The 17,203-nt window shown below is 35.7% G+C and overlaps 1 protein-coding gene across 6 annotated transcripts in view; it reads left to right on the top strand.

Annotated features, from left to right (window-relative positions):
• The window catches only part of CSMD3 (CUB and Sushi multiple domains 3), a 1,263,431-nt gene that overhangs the window by 1,088,631 nt on the left and 157,597 nt on the right, over nt 1–17,203 (top strand). For all 6 annotated transcript variants that reach the window (XM_058698868.1, XM_058698869.1, XM_058698867.1 and 3 more), the window contains 3 exons: nt 3,186–3,310; nt 10,973–11,069; nt 13,605–13,709. In XM_058698868.1, the coding sequence (XP_058554851.1) occupies nt 3,186–3,310; nt 10,973–11,069; nt 13,605–13,709 (327 nt within the window). The remainder of the gene's footprint in view (nt 1–3,185; nt 3,311–10,972; nt 11,070–13,604; nt 13,710–17,203) is intronic.

The following is a 17,203-nucleotide window of genomic DNA, read 5'->3' as shown; positions in this document are numbered from 1 at the left end:
AGGTGGAGAATGGTATAGATGGAGGAAATTTTAAAAAGTATTGTTTTAGACATATTGGTTTAAAAAAAATTTTTTTAATATTTATTTATTTTTTGAGAGACAGAGAGACAGAGCATGAGTGGGAGAGGGGCAGAGAGACACAGAATCTGAAGCAGGCTCCAGGGTCTGAGCTGTCAGCACAGAGCCTGATGCAGGGCTCAAACTCATGAATGGTGAGATCATGACCTGCGCCAAAGTCAGATGCTTCACCATCTGAGCCACCCAGGTGCCCCTAGACATATTAGTTTTGAGATGCTTATTAGGCATATTATTTCAGGATTCTGAGCCAAAGTCAGAATTAGAGATAAATATTTTGTAGTCATACTGTATCAATGACATGGAAATAGATGCCCTTATAGAGGGGTGATGGTTAGAGAGAAAAGAGAAGATGGCATGGGTCACAGAATGTTACAACATTTAAAGGATCAGAGAAAGAGGATGAGATACTAAGAGAAAGGCAAGAAAGAAAGAAAGAAAGAAAGAAAGAAAGAAAGAAAGAAAGAAAGAAAGAAAGAAAGAAAGAGAAAAGAGAAAGTAAAGAAGGCAGCTATGCTCACCACTATACCACCAACACTAGGAGAGAAAGAAAAGGAAGGAAGGAAGGAAGGAAGGAAGGAAGGAAGGAAGGAAGGAAGGAAGGGAGGGAGGGAGGGAGGGAGGGAGGGAGGGAGGGAGGGAGGGAGGAAGGAAGATTATGCGTATAACCAGTGGCATAGAAAAAAGCAAGACAGTGTGGTGTCCGGATGGCTAAGCAAAGAAAGGCTCAAAGTGGACAAAGTGATTAACAAGAGGAGATAATTATTCATAGGTTGAGTAAAATGCAAATTAAGAATTGAATATCACATTGCAATAAGACTATTATGGTGACTTTGACATAGTCATTCCAATAGAGTAAAGACAAAACCCTGATGAAATGAATGGAGGACAGACTGGAAAGTAAGGAAAAGAGGACTTATCACTATAGCAGCAGAGAAAGAAACCTCAGAATGCAAAGGGTAGATGAGTTAGAATCTTGGCACCACAGGGAGCAGAATACCAGACAAAAAGTTGATTGCTTCCTCTTCGCAGACTTCAGTCTATTAGAAAAGACTAATGTATAAAAAGAATATGAAAACATAATACGAGCTATCTGTGATAGAACTGCATAGGAAAGAACTTGGTGCTATAGAAAACTATGGGACACTTAACAGATAAGGGAGTCAGCAAAGAGGTCAAGAGGTACTATCAGCATTAAATGACCATGGATGGTAGTGTTAGCTATGGGGGAGAAGGATGTAGCAACTCACAGCATTAAGAGAGTATATCAGTTTAGTAGCCTGAACTGGGAAGAGGGTTTGGGATGGTGAAATATTGGGAAATCATGGGTACATACAAGCCTGGAGATGTAGTTAGAGATTAAAAAATTAACTGTATTTATCTGTGGAATGAAGGAAATGGGGAGATTTTTGAAGGACTTTCATCAGGGAAATAAGATGAGCAAATTTTAATTTTAAAAAGGTCATTTTAGCAATAATATAGAGACAAAGTGCATGGATAATACACCCATATCAATGGAGGTCCATTGATATGATTAATGTAGCAACTAGAAAAACGTGCAAGTGAGACAGGACAGTGACCATGGAGAGGAAGGGCATCTACATTTGCTTTCAACTCAGAATCAGCACTTCATCAATCACTTATTTATAATCTTTTTGGGGTGAAGCTCTATTCTAGAATTCTTCTTCCACTCCTGGCACATTAATTCTCAAGTTATCTAAAACTGTTGATTTTCTTTTTAAAGGAGCTAAATTTTTTTCTGACCAACTTAACCTGAATTAATATTTAACCCATTAACACAAATTTACAGGAAAATACAACAAAATGACTTTCTTTAAAGATACATGTTTACACTATTAAAAATGTTTGTAGCTCCTTTGGGCAATTGCCCTTGGTTTTTGCATTAAGCTTTTGCATTAAGAAGTGGCAGAAAACTTATTAACTTAAAAAATATTATGAAAGACATATCCTGATACCTTACGACTATAACCAGACTACAACGAATACCCGAGGACCATAGTGCCAGTGGTATCTGAAATAACAATAGTTGTAGAAGGAAATAGTAAAATGACCTACAATTTATTGACCTCTCGCTGTGTTCCAAGCAATGTGGTAGCTTCTTTGTATACATTATCCTATCTGTATATTTTTCACAAAAGCTCTTTTTAAACCATTGCATTATCATTTCACAGACAAGGTATCTGAGTTTCAGAGAGTTTAAGGAACATGTCCAGCATCACGAATATTTAAAATTGTAAGTTAGGTCATGCCCAAAACCAAGCTGCCAGTACTAGGGGTATGAGAATTTTCCTTTAAGATTAGTACTTTTAAAAAGCGGTAGAGGCCTTTATTGACTTCAGAACAGACCTACGTACTTACTCATTTTTGTAGTGCTATACTAGCAATTACCAGACTGGCACCATACCAAGTCTCTTTCTTCTACTCAAGAGCATGGAATCTGGAGCCAAACTACTGGTGTTCAAATCTCACCTTCTCCTCTTACCAGCTCTGTGATCTTGGACAAGTTATTTAATCACTAGTGACTCTATTTCCTGTAAAATGAGGAGAATATTTATTTACATCTCAGTGGATTGTTGAGAGGCTTTAATGAGTTAAAATATGTAAATTGCCTTAGGAGAGTCTCTGGCAAACAATAGGCTCTATACAAATGTTATTAGCATACCATTGTGATCATCATCCGCATTTCTCCTGAAAAGTACTATTACTCCTCAAAGGATGCATGAAGACAAAAGTAACAAATACAAAATAATTCTTCAACAAATTCTGTTATCTACATTTTAATTTTAATGCAAATGTGCCAATGTACTTTTTAGTAATATACTAAAAATGATATGCTGTCATTGAGTTTATTGTAATATGATTTTAGATTAATGCCATTAAAAGGTTATCCATTCATGTTGTCTAAGCATTTTTAAAAGTTTTTAGGAAGGAAGACTTAATTTTCATTGTTCTTATGAGTTTTAAGAAATAATAAGATTTGGCTGTGTTTGCAATTGTAGTATCTGTCTAAGATGTTATCTCTGACCTTTTCTCTTATTTTAATCCTCTGCATTAGAATTAACTGCTCTCTTGAATTGTTTTACTTTTAGTGCCCTGTGGTGGAGTTTTAACAAAGCGCAAAGGGACTATTTTGTCTCCTGGTTACCCTGAGCCTTATGACAACAACCTGAATTGTGTGTGGAAGATCACAGTGCCAGAGGGAGCTGGCATTCAAGTGAGGAAATTTAAATTTTTCTCCTTTTCTCTGTATATTTGAAGTTAATCCTTTTAGAGATGAGGGGGATGAAGGTTACTTCTAAAGATTTAGCCACTCCTTTTCCTTGGCATGGTTGAATGTAGCAGAAAGGTACTTATTGCTTTCACCTGCAGGTAACAGAAAATCAATTCAAGAAGGCCTAAGCAATAAGAAAAATGTTTGTTCCGGATGTCATGGAATCTAGCGGTAGAGGTTGTTTATTTGGGAGGTTCAGTTGCATCATTACTGACCTAGGTTTTTCCCTCTCTCTGCTCTGCCTTCATAGCATGTTGGCTTAGTTCCTAGGCTTCTTTTCTCATGAACTTGAGATGGCTACCAAAGCTCTAACAGCAATGGCAATAGCCAAGATGGAACGTTTCAATCTATCTATCTTTACAATGGCTAAAAAACGTTCAGAAATCCTTCCAGTAGACTTTCTGTCCTGTACTATTGACCAAAACTGCAAGACTATCCATCCCTATGCTATACACTGACCTAAAAAATCAACATTAGGTACCTAGGTTAAGCATGGGGCTCAGCTTCCTCTGAAGTATATAGTCCTCATTTAATTGAACAAAACCAGTTTTCTTGTTAGCAAGAAAAGGGATGCTAGTCTATAGACAAGCAACACAATGTACCATATTATCTCAACCATAACCACTTTTCGGGAGGAGAAATTTGACCAGTTACTCTATATTACAAGGAGATTGTTTTTGCATAAATGGGTGATATTTGACTACTCCATGTAAAGTAATTATTCTTCACAAAATATGACATAATCTATATTTCATAAAAATAACTTGATTACTTCTCCAATTGGGTCATAAGGTGTTCCTTTGGAAACTTGAGAAATATATCAGTTATGGGAAAGTGGCCAAGAAATCCTCCATTAAAACTGAAAATAGATAAAAGTATAATTTTTAGTTAAAAAAAACCAACTTTTTGAGTTTGTAATTTTGCAGAAAATTACTCCTAATACCTGTTAGGTCAGTTAGCCAATGAGAAAACATGAAATATACATTTTCAGTGTTTTAAAGGCATTAAAAATGGAAAGACCAAGAGATCTATGCTTATATTCTGGCTAGCTGTACTATCATTTTATGGCCAACTTGTAAAATTCAGAGAAAACCAATCAATCCTATCTTATCACTGGTAGAATTAACAAGGATTTTATTTTAGTATTTTAAAAAATTTTTTGATGTTTACTTAATTTTGAGAGAGCTAGAGAGACAGAGTGTGAGCGGGGGAGGGGCAGAGAGAGAGGGAGACACAGAATCCAGAGCAGGCTCCAGGCTCTGAGCTGTCAGCACAGAGACAGACGTGGGGCTCAAACTCACGAACAGCAAGGTTGTGACCTGAGCCAAAGTCAGATGCTTAACAGACTGAACCTCTCAGGTGCCCTGAATTAACAAGGATTTTAGAATTGCCCATGTTGCAAGTTGTATAGAAAATCTGAAAATGAGATGATGCCTTTAGAGCCTTCATAGGACATTTGTCATATAGTTGTCAGTTTATCAAGGTTATCCTAGAGCATCCACATATTGATGTCAGCTTGTCTATTTCTATCTCATCTTACAATAATCAAAACCCCAGCCTTTCCTGTCTAGTTCTCATCCTTTGTTTTTGAGCCCTGCAGTGTGGCTTCAGCATCCAGTGCTCTGAGCTACTCATAGCAATCACTGAGGACTCTGTATCATTAAATCCCTCGTGTTGCTCATCCTGCTTATTCTGACAGCAACATCCTAATTCTGCCCATTCTCCTCTCACTCTTAAAACATGTTTTTCCTTCTTGGTTTTCATGGCACCAATACTCTCTTAGACTTTGTTTTGTTTTCTTTTTTATATCCATGGCTCATGCCTCTACACCTAGGAATACAGTCTCCTCTTCCTACTCAGCCCATCAGATACAGTGTTTGAGAGATGCTGTGGTTTTGTTTATCTCATGTTACAGCATGCTCTCTGCCATCTTGTCTACCTCCATGTCTTTGGCTGCCATTTTGTGCCAGCTGTGCCCAGGACCTGCATCTTAATAGACCGTCAGAAAGCATTTTTTAAAATGAAGAACTGAGGGGGACCTAGGTGGCTCAGTCGGTTAAGTGTCCGACTCTTCATTTTGTCTCAGGTCGTGATCTCACAGTTTGTGAGACTGAATCCCATGTTGGGCTCTGCACTGACAGCACAGAGCCTGCTTGGAATTCTCTCTCTCCCTGTCTCTCTGCCCCTCCCCCATTTGTGTGTGTACACTTTCTCTCTCTGTCTCAAAATAAATAAATAACCTTAAAAAAATAAAAGAACTGAATAAATGATAGTTTTCAAGTGTAAATATCTAACCCATTGCTTTCACCTAAGCTGCATGTCATTTATTCAACTGCCTGCTGGGCATTTCAACTAAACTTCTTACTGGAATTTCAAATCCATCCTGTTCAAAATTGACTTCGTGATTTTTTCTCATCATTATGGGTATCCTTTCAGTGTTCTCTGTCTCAGAATGAGCCCCTCATCCATTCGGTTGCACAAGCCAGAAATCTTGATAATTTCCCCCCTTTCCTACTCTACACAATGAAATCTGTGGGATCTGTCTTTCACAAATCTTTCAAATAAGTCTATTTCTCTCCATCCATATTGTTACCCTAAGGTTAGGTTGTCATCATCCCTTTCCCAGGGTCTTACTCTCCTCTAATCTGTTCTTCAGAGGGCAAAGACAGTAACCTAAAAATAAAAACCCTGATACTATCACTTTCCTGCTTCAACCATTCCCTGTATTCTTAACTCCTTGATACAGCTGATTATACCTTTTGTGCTTTGTCCTCCTTTGTCACCACTTATATTCACACTAGTTTAGTTCTTTATAAAAGCCTGGCTCTCGCTTGCCTTTGGGCCTTTGTGCATGCTGTTCCCTTTGCAGGTGACACTCTCCTTGATCCCCCTTTATTTGGCTTATTCTTAGTCATCATTTCTGTCTCAACTTAAAACCAGTTCCTGTGGAAGGCTTTCCGTGAACTTGAGGAAAGGGTAAGTCCCATGCTGCACGTTCTCATAGGTCTCTGTAATTTCCTTATTATAACATCCATCACATTTTACTGTTACCACTTAGTTAATTACCCATAAGATCTTGAGGGCACTAACTAAATCTGTTCTGGCAACTAGCCAGTGTCTGCCAGTATATGCTCAGTAAATATTTTTGATGAACTAATGAATCCCTCCACAAGCAGGGTTTTGGATATTTTAAGGAGTTAGGACAGCATGATGAACTAAGAGGACATTTGCAGAAAACGTGCGTTGTATATCACTTGTCCGAACCAAACACTTCAAAACCAGACAATATCAATGACACTATAAACTCTTTCAGTGAGGAAGCGTTTTATTTAATGGTTACACCTTAGAAAACAAAATTTGAATTAAACGGAGCATGTATCAAACTTACAGAATGTGAGGCATACTGGATTTTTAATCTTAAATACTCTAAAGAACTAACCAAAACTTTTTTTTCTAATTGATCTCTATATGTATGATAATTTTAGACATACCACTAAATCATAGACCATTATATAGCATATGCACACACATGTGTAATGTGTGATTTGTACTTGAAATTTTACTGCTTTACCTAAAAGCTACTGGCTGGTTTGCCAGGTTTAAAGCAATGCCTATTTTATTTTATTCAGTTAGGATAAATATGTGTGTGAATAAAGAATTAGATGAATGTATAATAAATCATATATGAGATGAAATGTGATAACCACTGATGGAAAGAAAAGAAGAAACATTTAGAATGCTGGAAAAGTTATAAATAATATAGAATGAGCAATCTTTAGAAAGAGCCTCAACAAATAGACTAATTTGTTATATTAATTTTACATGAGATGTTTGTGGGGAGTTGTGTATTCATTTATTTGCCCGTCTATTCTAGCAAAGCATATTGATGGAGAATTCCAAAGGGGCTATCATAACAGAGTTATTAAGCAAAAGAGCAATCTTTATGTGATAGACCTTGGGAAACTTATGTTTGTTACTTAACTGTGTCAACCTGTAGAATGATCATCATGATTAAATATAACCTAACAAGCAAATTAAAATGAAATTTGAATGTCTATATGAGGAATATCTGGCTTTAGTGATTGGAAATTCATTACCCCATGAAGCTACTCTGTTGCCATGATGGACAGCTCCATTTAATGCAAAATTCTTCTGAACAGGGAATCAGTAGCTGCTGCTTTTTAAATCGTTTATTTGACTCTTGTTTGGCCTTTTGTCACTGTGGGTCCTCAGTCATTTCCTTGAGCCACCTACACCTTCTGTGTTTATTGTACCAAATTATATTCACAATTTGACCAGACTCCTAGTGGCAAATTGTGTTAGTTTTCTATGGCTGTTGCAGATTACCATGCACTTGAGAGCTTAAAATAGCAGAGGTTGATTCTCTCACAGTACTGGAGGCTGGAAGTCCCAAAGCATTTTTACTGAGCTGAAACTCAGGTGCTAACAGGGTTGTGCTTAGACCCTCCACTCTCCCCTCTGCCCAGGCTCTAGCCTTTCCTTGCCTCTTCTAACTTCTGCTGGCTGCCAGGCGTTCCTACGTGTCTGACTATATCACTCTATTTTCTACGCACGTGGTCACATTGCCTTCTCTTCTGTATGTGTCAAATCTCCTTTGACATCTTTCTTACGAGAACACTTATGACTGTACTTAGGGCCCATCTGAATAATCCACGATAATCTCCCTATCTCTAGATGTTTAGGTTAATCGCATCTGAAAAAAAATTTTTTTTCCATGTAAGACAATATTTACAGGCTCCAGGGATGAGGACCTGATATCTTTGGAAGCCACTATAGTTAGTCTGTTATACATATGTATGTAGAATTAAATTTTTTTCTTCTCATTAAGGGAATAGGTTTTCCTAGAGACATCTTCATTTTTGTTTCTATCACCCCTTTGATCTCAATAACTCAGGGAAAGAAGATAAATCATTAAGTCTCCCCTCTCCGTTTCTTTCCTTATTCAGATTACACAAAATCTGTAGCAAAAATCTGTTGCAAAATAATCTGTTGCAGAATCTGTAGTGACACAGGTGACATTTTAGTTCCTCTTTCTACTATTCATTCCTGCCCCCAATCTACTTCAGTCTTTTACTGCTTCTCACACAGACTACTGCAATAGACATTGAAATTGTCTTGTATATATATATATACACACACACACACACACACACACACACACACACACGTATATATACATACACACACACATATATATACACACACGTGTGTGTGTGTGTATATATACACACACACACACACATATATATATACACATACATGTTTTTAATTTATTTTTTTAATTTACTTCCAAGTTAGTTACCATACTGTGCAACAACGATTTCAGGAATAGATTCCTTAATGTCCCTTACCCATTTAGCCCATCCGCCTCCCACCACCCCTCTGGTAACCCTCTGTTCTCCATATTTAAGAGTCTCTTATGTTTTGTCCCCCTCCCTGTTTTTATATTATTTTTGCTTCCCTTCCTTTATGAAATTGTCTTTTTACTTGTATTTTCTTCATCCAATGCAATACTGTAGTTAAAGCAGTCCTGGTTATTCTCCTTCTAACCCTTTGGTGGACTACACCTCAATTGCATAGTTATTATGCTGGTCTTGGGTCTTTATAGTCTCTTGACAAATCCATCTCAGCTAAGTTCAATCCTTTATTCACACTGGACACTATCGTAAACTAAAATTCATTTAATTTTTACAACAATTATGTGAATTAGATGCCTTTATTACAATGATGTGTAAAAGAAATTGAAGGCACAGATTATCAACTCTTCTAAGGTTACCTGCCAGAGAATAGAGGGAGCCAGAAAGCTGCACATCCAGGCGTCCTCACTCTGCTGTCTCTTGGATTTATCCACTAAGCTCTCTCTATCTAACTTTTCTCTACTTTTGCTAACTTTGCATGCATATTTCCTCTTATGTAAATACCTTCTACTGTGGCTAAATTGGATTACTGATGGTTCACTACATCTACCTCATGGCTTGCCTCCTCTACATTATTATAACTCAATAGTTTCTTTCAGTGAAAAACCTCTCAATACATTTAACTTATCTCAAATGTCAACTCCTGCGTGAATCCTTACTTTTTTTTTTTTTTGCAAATGTGATCTTTTCTTCCCCTGAATTGTAAGAAAGGAAAAATCAGATATGAAGAGAGAATTGATTATTGTTTAAGGAAATGATGGTAATATCACAATCATTCAGCTTTAATTCCATTCTGCTTCCTGTTCTGGAACGCTGCCATCGGGCCTAATGCCTGTCACACAGGCAGGGTATCCTTTGCCATGTGGCACTCACCCCTGGAAAAGAGGCACCAGCATTCACTTGAATGGAAGAATGATGATGGTTTATTCTGTGGATAAGAAATTTTTAAGGAATGCAATTGTTATACTTATTTAGTGAATGAGTGCAGTACTTACATTGATGACAGACTTTAGCTAAATAAAATACATTTATTTTAACAAGGTTTGCCCTTCCCTTCCTCTAAAACTATAACATATACACTTCACAGACAGAAAAATGATCACCCCCACGGTTGGGGGTGGGTCCTGTGGGTTCTTGCAAAAGCTCACGCTGTGCCAGGCGAAGTGCAGCAAAGTAACACATGCCTCTTTCTTTAAATAACATTTAACAGACATGAGAGGATTGTGCTCCACCATTTCCCTTATCGACTTTAGGGACTTTCACAGTAAGTTAGTTATTATGACTCCATTCATCAAATTATTCTTTAAGAGATATACCCAAATCAGTTATAAAGTATAATTTTGGCCATCCATATTAAGACCTGTTAAAAATGAGCATAGGGGATAATAATTTTTTTTAAATTAAAGAAAGGGAATTGAGCAAAGGTTAGGCAAATAAAGGTAAATAAAATGTATCCAGCATAAACCTAGTTTTTAAGAAAAGTATAAGCTTTTCCCTGTATGCTGGTGGACCACAAATATGGTGATTTCCTGATAGCTAAAGAAAATGTGAAAACACAATCACTGGCAAGAATCTAACACTCCATGGGCACCTGGGTGGCTCAGTCAGTTGAGCGTCTGACTTCGGCTCAGGTCATGATCTCATGGTTCATGGGTTTGAGCCCCATTTCAGGCTCTGTGCAGACAGCTCTGAGCCTGGAGCCTGCTTTGGATTCTGTGTCTCCCTCTCTCTGCCCCTCCCTTACCCATTCTTTCTCTTTCTGTATCTCTCAAAAATAAATAAACATTAAAATTTTTTTTAAAGAATCTAACACTCTGAAACATACAAGATGACTAATTGGAACACGTATTGGGATTCCTGACACTAAGATATTAAATTAACCCAAAGCCTTTAATAAAGAAAACGCTCTGAGACGGTGACAGACTTTATCCATGTATGTTCCACCCATAGTGAACACTGCGAGGTGTTTCCATGCTCTTCTTACCCAAGTCAGCTCATGTAGGCCAATGCCACAGTAGCAAAGATCAGTTCTGGTAAAGTCCTTCTATGAAGGGTCACGAGGATATGGTCCTGGCTTGGAATTCTCTCTTCTAATGCGGAGTGGAGGACTGTGGTATTTTTATCTTGTTAGAAATATGTGTTCTTATCAGTAATTATTATTTCACAGGTACAGGTTATCAGCTTTGCTACAGAACATAATTGGGATTCTCTGGACTTTTATGATGGTGGAGACAACAATGCTCCACGACTTGGAAGTTATTCAGGTAAATAAAAGAGCTGAGCTTAATTGAAATACAGATGTAATTAGGAATGTAGAAATCTCTCTCTCTTTTTAAAAGACTTTATAGAACTCTGACTTGGCAGTTTTAATTTCCTTTTTATAAACTCTACACAGCAAACTAAATTACAAGGTTAGATGTTTCAAAGGCATTAAAGGTAATGACATTGAAATTGCTGTTTAAAATCTTACTATATTCTAACTATATTTGTGTAATTATTTATTGATGCTTTTATAGTAATGATAATATTTTCAGCTGAGCTGTGGTTCAGGTATGTGTACCCTTTCTCCTTAAATCGTTAAAATTAGACAGTGCTTGGTAATTATGATATATCTACTCAATAGAGTGTTCTGCAGCCATTAAAATAATTTTAGAGACTGTGTAAAAACATGGTATGTTACAAGGTACTGTTGAGTGAGAATAAAGAGAATATAAAATTATTTCTATGAAATGAATAAAATTATATAACATTAATATATACCCAGGTACCAAGACCAGAAGGTTTTTAAACTTGTTAAGGTTTTTAAAGGTAATTTATGCAATAATCTAACAGCTTTTTCAGCCTGCAAAAAGTGAAATCACGTTTTACTTTAATTTTAACTATACTTTTTACTTTAATTATACTTTAGAAATAGGAACATAGCTAAACTATCAACTTCTACAATTCAGATATACTTAAGTCGGTTTGAATAGTTGTAGGTTTTTCACAGATTTTTAACTAGGGCATAATCAGTTTTTCAGCATTGCCACTGAGGAGAGGAAAGAAGAAATACCTGGAATAGGAGTGACTTGGGTTAGTCATAACAAGTATTTTAGGGGCTCCTGGGTGGCTCAGTCAGTCGAGCATCCAACTCTTGATTTTGGATGGTCCCAGGCTTGTGGGATCAAGCCCCATGTCGAGCTCCATCCATGCTGTGTGGAGCCTGCTTAAGATTCTCTTTCTCCCTCTGCCCTTCTTCCCCTGCCCTCTCTCTCTTTCTCACTCTCAAATTAAAAAAAAAAAAAAAAGTATTTTATCTATAGATATGGTGGAAATCTTGGAAGAAATCTTATAACATTTTGAGTATACATTTGTTTAGATTTGATTAAGGGTAATACTTTCTTAATAATAAATACGACAATGAAGATAAAACCAGTGATAAATAACAGCTCTTGATTACCAAGTGCTAGCCCTGTGTGAGGCTTGTCATACGTTTCCTCATTTGTTCCTTCTAGTAGTTCTGGTCGTAATTGACACTTAGGTTAAGTTGCCTGAGGTTGTACAGCTGATGTTAGAATGAGACCGGGGCCCAGCTGGTGTGACTCCAGAGCTGAAGTTCTTGATCGCTGAGATCTTCTAAGGCACTAAAGGCAGGTCGAGTGAAAGTTTCTGTTTACCTCCATCTTCAGTGATTCAGTAAGGGTTCCATAGACAGATAAGAGACTGGAGAGGGGGGAAAAAGCAACTATATGTTCTGTAATGAATTCGTCCTGATATTTTCTTTCTATAGAAAGATCAGTGAGTGGTTAAGGTCCACAGAGTTGTACAAAATAAATGTAAAATAACTAGTTACTTACAGAAAAAAATGTTGCCACACTATCAACTAATATGCTTGTTGGACATTATCTTAAAACATAGATTTGACACTTATTTTTATGCTTGCCATTTGAAACTGCTTGACTTGTAATCTTAAGGATCTTGAGGTATTACTCAATGCAGATAGTCAAGAAGAAATTGGTTCAAACAGATATTTTATGTTTTCAGCTCAGTATTGGAATAAAGTCAAGTTGATTTCCTTCAGAATTTCAGAAATACACCATTATAGTGTACTTGCTAGGAGACTAAGGCTATAATGTATTTGCTAGTGCTAAGGCTAACACTAGTTTATAATTGGGATTTTTCAAACACTACCTACCAGCTTTGCTGTCAGAGTATAAGAAACATCAAGGTACTTGACCTGGTAGAGAAGAACATACACATATTAATAAAGAAAGAAAATAAATGAAATATATATATTTATTTATATATATATGTATATATATAAATATATACGTGTATATATATTTATTTATATATACATATTTATATAATAAAAAGGGCAATAAATAACAATAAATAAACATATCCTCTGAACCCATACAAAATCTTAAGATACTATACCATAAAAATCACTACAAACTTTAAAATTAAGGTTATTATTAGCTCATGCATAAAATATTGAAATCCACATGAAATTCCAAACATTTATTTCAGGTGACCTGTAAAATCTACTGCTTTGACTGTCACCCGCTCTTTGTTCCTGCCTATTTTTAGGGACCCATCCAGAGTGATCCCAAAGTCTTTCTCCTTAGAGACAGTCACAAACAATAAAATAAAAGAGAAATGTGGGAGACATATCTTTATTTAAAAATTCCTAAAAAACACTTGACCAATATGTAATTTCAGTGGTATTCTATTGGCTGATTAGTAGTCAACTTACTTAGTTTTGCTATAATATTTATTATGTGATCACTGACCTGCCTTTTCAATTATCATTTCAGGAACAACAATACCCCATCTTTTGAATAGTACGTCTAATAATCTGTATCTAAATTTCCAATCAGACATCAGTGTTTCTGCTGCAGGATTTCACCTTGAATACACAGGTAAATATAATATCATGTGCTATTCAAGAAATTTAAGAACAAGTTTATATCATTTTTTAAATATTCTTTGAATATAGAAACTAAATGGACTTCATCAAAAGAGAACATTATCTTGTATCTTTAAGCTTTTGATGTGCTCTTTTAATTCATTTACAAGACTGTGTCTATAAAATTTTATTTTCATCAGAATTTACAAATGTACAAATGTTTTCTTCCTTATTATAATTGTAAGTGCACTTAGCATGAGATACACCCTCAATTTTTTTTAAGTACACAATACAGAAGTGTTAACTATAAGCATGATAACATATAGCAGATCTCTAGAACTTACTCATCTTACATAACTCAATTTTATACCCATTGTGAGCAGCAACTTCCCATTTCCCCTCCTCCCCGCGCGGGAAATCTCCACTCTGTTTTCTGTTTCTATGAGTTTGACTATTTTAGATACTATCCTGTAGTATTTGTCCTTTTTTGTCTGGCTTATTTCATTTAGCATAATGTTTACTAGGTTCATTCATGTTGTTGCATTTGGCAGAATTTCCTTCTCTTTTGTAAGACTGAATGATATTACACATTATATGTACATACTATATTTTATTTATTCACTTATCTCTTAATGGACATCTAGGTTGTTTCCATATTTTGGCTATTATGAGTAATGCTGCAATAAACATAGGAGTGTAAATCTCTCTTTGAGATTCTTATTTCAAATATTCTGTAAATATACTCAGAAGGGATTTCTAGAGCATGTGGTAGATCTACTTCTAATTTTTTTAAATGTTTATTTATGTTTGAGAGAGAGAGAGAGAGAGGGAGGGAGGGAGGCAGGATCCAAAATGTGCTATGCAGACAGCAGAAAGCCCGACCTGGGGCTTGAAATCATGAACTGTGAGATCACTACCTGAGCTGAAGTCAGATGCTTAACTGACAAAGCCACCCAGGCACCCGTACTTCTAATTTTTTTGAGCAAATTTCATACTATTTTCCGTAGTGGTTCTATCAATTTACATTCCCACCAACATTGTATAAAGGTTCCAGTTTTTCCATATTCTCACTAACAGTTTTTTTAAACAAATAAGAACATTTATAGTTATCAAAAGGAGCACATATCATAACAAAAACTCTAGTTTTGATTATTTATGCACCACATAACATAGCATCAATATTCTTAAAGCAGATAGTCAAGATATATGAGGAGAAATAAATAAAAATGCATTATGAAATTTGCCAAAATTGATCCCAGTACAAAAATTCTAAGTAGAGCAATAATCATAGGAACAATATAGGAAATAGTTGTTTAAAAAACTGTCCCCCCATCCCCATGCCCCAAAATACCAGGTCCAAATGGCTTCACATAGAAATATTGCCAACATTTAAGGACCAGATAATCCCAATGCTACTTTAATTATTCTATTTCCTGGGGTGTATAACAGGTTCCCATAATATTCTCAATAGAAAACTATAAAGCATACTCTTTTATAAATATGATGCAGAAATTTTATCTTTTTAGTTCATTGAAATGTAATTTGTGTAGTTTTTGAATTTATATGTGTTGATTTGATATATGTATCTATTACAAAATAGTCACACAATAGACATAGTTAACATCTCCATAGTTCACATAATTGCCTTCTCTTTTTTTTTCTTAGTTCTTTGTGTGTGTGTGTGTGTGTGTGTGTGTGTGTTTGTGTGTGCGCGCGCGCGCGTGTGTGTGTATGAGAATACTTAAAATCTAGTCTCTTCCCAACTTTCAAGTATATAATACAATATTGATAACTACTGCCACCATGTTGTATATTAGACTCCCAGAATTTATTTTATAACTAGAAGTTTGTATTCTGACTTACATCACTCTATTTTTTCCACCTTCCAGCCCCTGGCAACCACCATTCTTCTCATTGTTTCTAAGATGCAAGATGAATGAATCTTTCTTGGATTCCACATACAAATGAGATCTATTTGTTTTCTGAGTATTTCATTTAGCATCATGCCATGCATGATGTTGCAAACGGCAGGATTTCCTAGTTTTTTTGTGACTGAATAATATTTAATTTTATACATATGCCACACTTCTTTATCCATTCATTCATAGATGGATACTTAGGTTGTTTCCATGTCTTGGCTATTGTGAATTAGGCTGTAGTGAACATGGGAGTACAGATATCTCTTCCACATCCTCATTTTATCTCCTCTGGATGTATGCTTAAAGATGGGATTGCTGGATTATATGATATTTATTATTATTATTTTTTTAAGGAACCTCCAGACTCTTATCCATACTGGCTGTACCAAATTTTATTCTTACCACCATTCAAGAGGGCTTCCCTTTTACCACATCCTCAGTAATACTTGTTATCTTGTTTTCTTGGTGATCTTCATTCTAACAGGTGTAAGGTGACATCTTAACTGTGCTTTCAATTTGCGTTTCCCTGGTGGTTAGTGATAAGGATCCTTTTATGTGCCTGTTAGCCATTTGTTTATCTTCTTTAGAAAAATATCTGTTCAGATCCTCTGCCAATTTTTTTAATCAGGTTGCTTTTAATAGGTTTTTTGTTTATTTTTGTTGTTGTTTTGACTTGCTATTGAGTTATATGAGTTTTTTTATATATTTTGGATATTAACCCCTTATCAAATACATGGTTTGTAAATATATCTCCCCCCCATTTTGTAGGTTGCATTTTCATTTTATTGATTGCTTCATTTGCTGTGCAGAAGTTTTTGTTTTTTTATTTGATGTAGACTTATTTACTTTCATTGGTTGCTTATACTCCTGGTGTTATATCCAAAAAAATCAATGCCAATACCAAGGTCAAGGAGCTTTTTTTTTGTATGTTTTCTTCTAGGAATTTTACAGTATTAGGTTTTATGTTTAAGTTTGTAATCCATTTCCAATTATTTTTTATGAGTAGTGTGAGAGATACAATTTCATTCTTCTGCGTGTGATTAAACAGTTTCCCCAGCACCATTTATGGGGAAAATACTATACTTTCCCTGTGAGTATTTTTGGCTCCTTTGTCAAATGTTAATTGGCTGTATATGTGAGGGTTTATTTCTGGACACCCAGTTCTGTTACACTGATGTATGTGTCCATTTTTATGGCCATACTGTTTGATTACTATAGCTTTGTAATAGTTTGAAATCATAAAGCCTCCAGCTTTGTCTCAGGATTACTTTGGGTATTCAGGGTCTTTTGTGGTTCCATGAATTTCTGTCTCTGTGAAATCATGCTGTTGAAATTTTGACATGGATTGCATTGGCTGTATAGGTGGCTTAAAAGTGGTTAAATTTGTTCCCAAATTTTATCTTTGTTACTGTTTATGCTATTGTAAATGAGATTGTTTTATTTTTCAGATATTCTGTTTTCAGTATATAATAACACAACTAATTTCTGAATGCTGATTTTGTATCCTGTAATTTTATTGAACTTGTGATTAGTTGTAACAGATTTTGGTGGAGTCTCTAGGATTTTGTTTACATAAAAATCACATCAT

Source organism: Neofelis nebulosa, chromosome 14, assembly GCF_028018385.1.
Source record: "Neofelis nebulosa isolate mNeoNeb1 chromosome 14, mNeoNeb1.pri, whole genome shotgun sequence".
NCBI lineage: Eukaryota > Metazoa > Chordata > Mammalia > Carnivora > Felidae > Neofelis > Neofelis nebulosa.
This window is presented reverse-complemented; position numbering and strand designations above follow the sequence as displayed.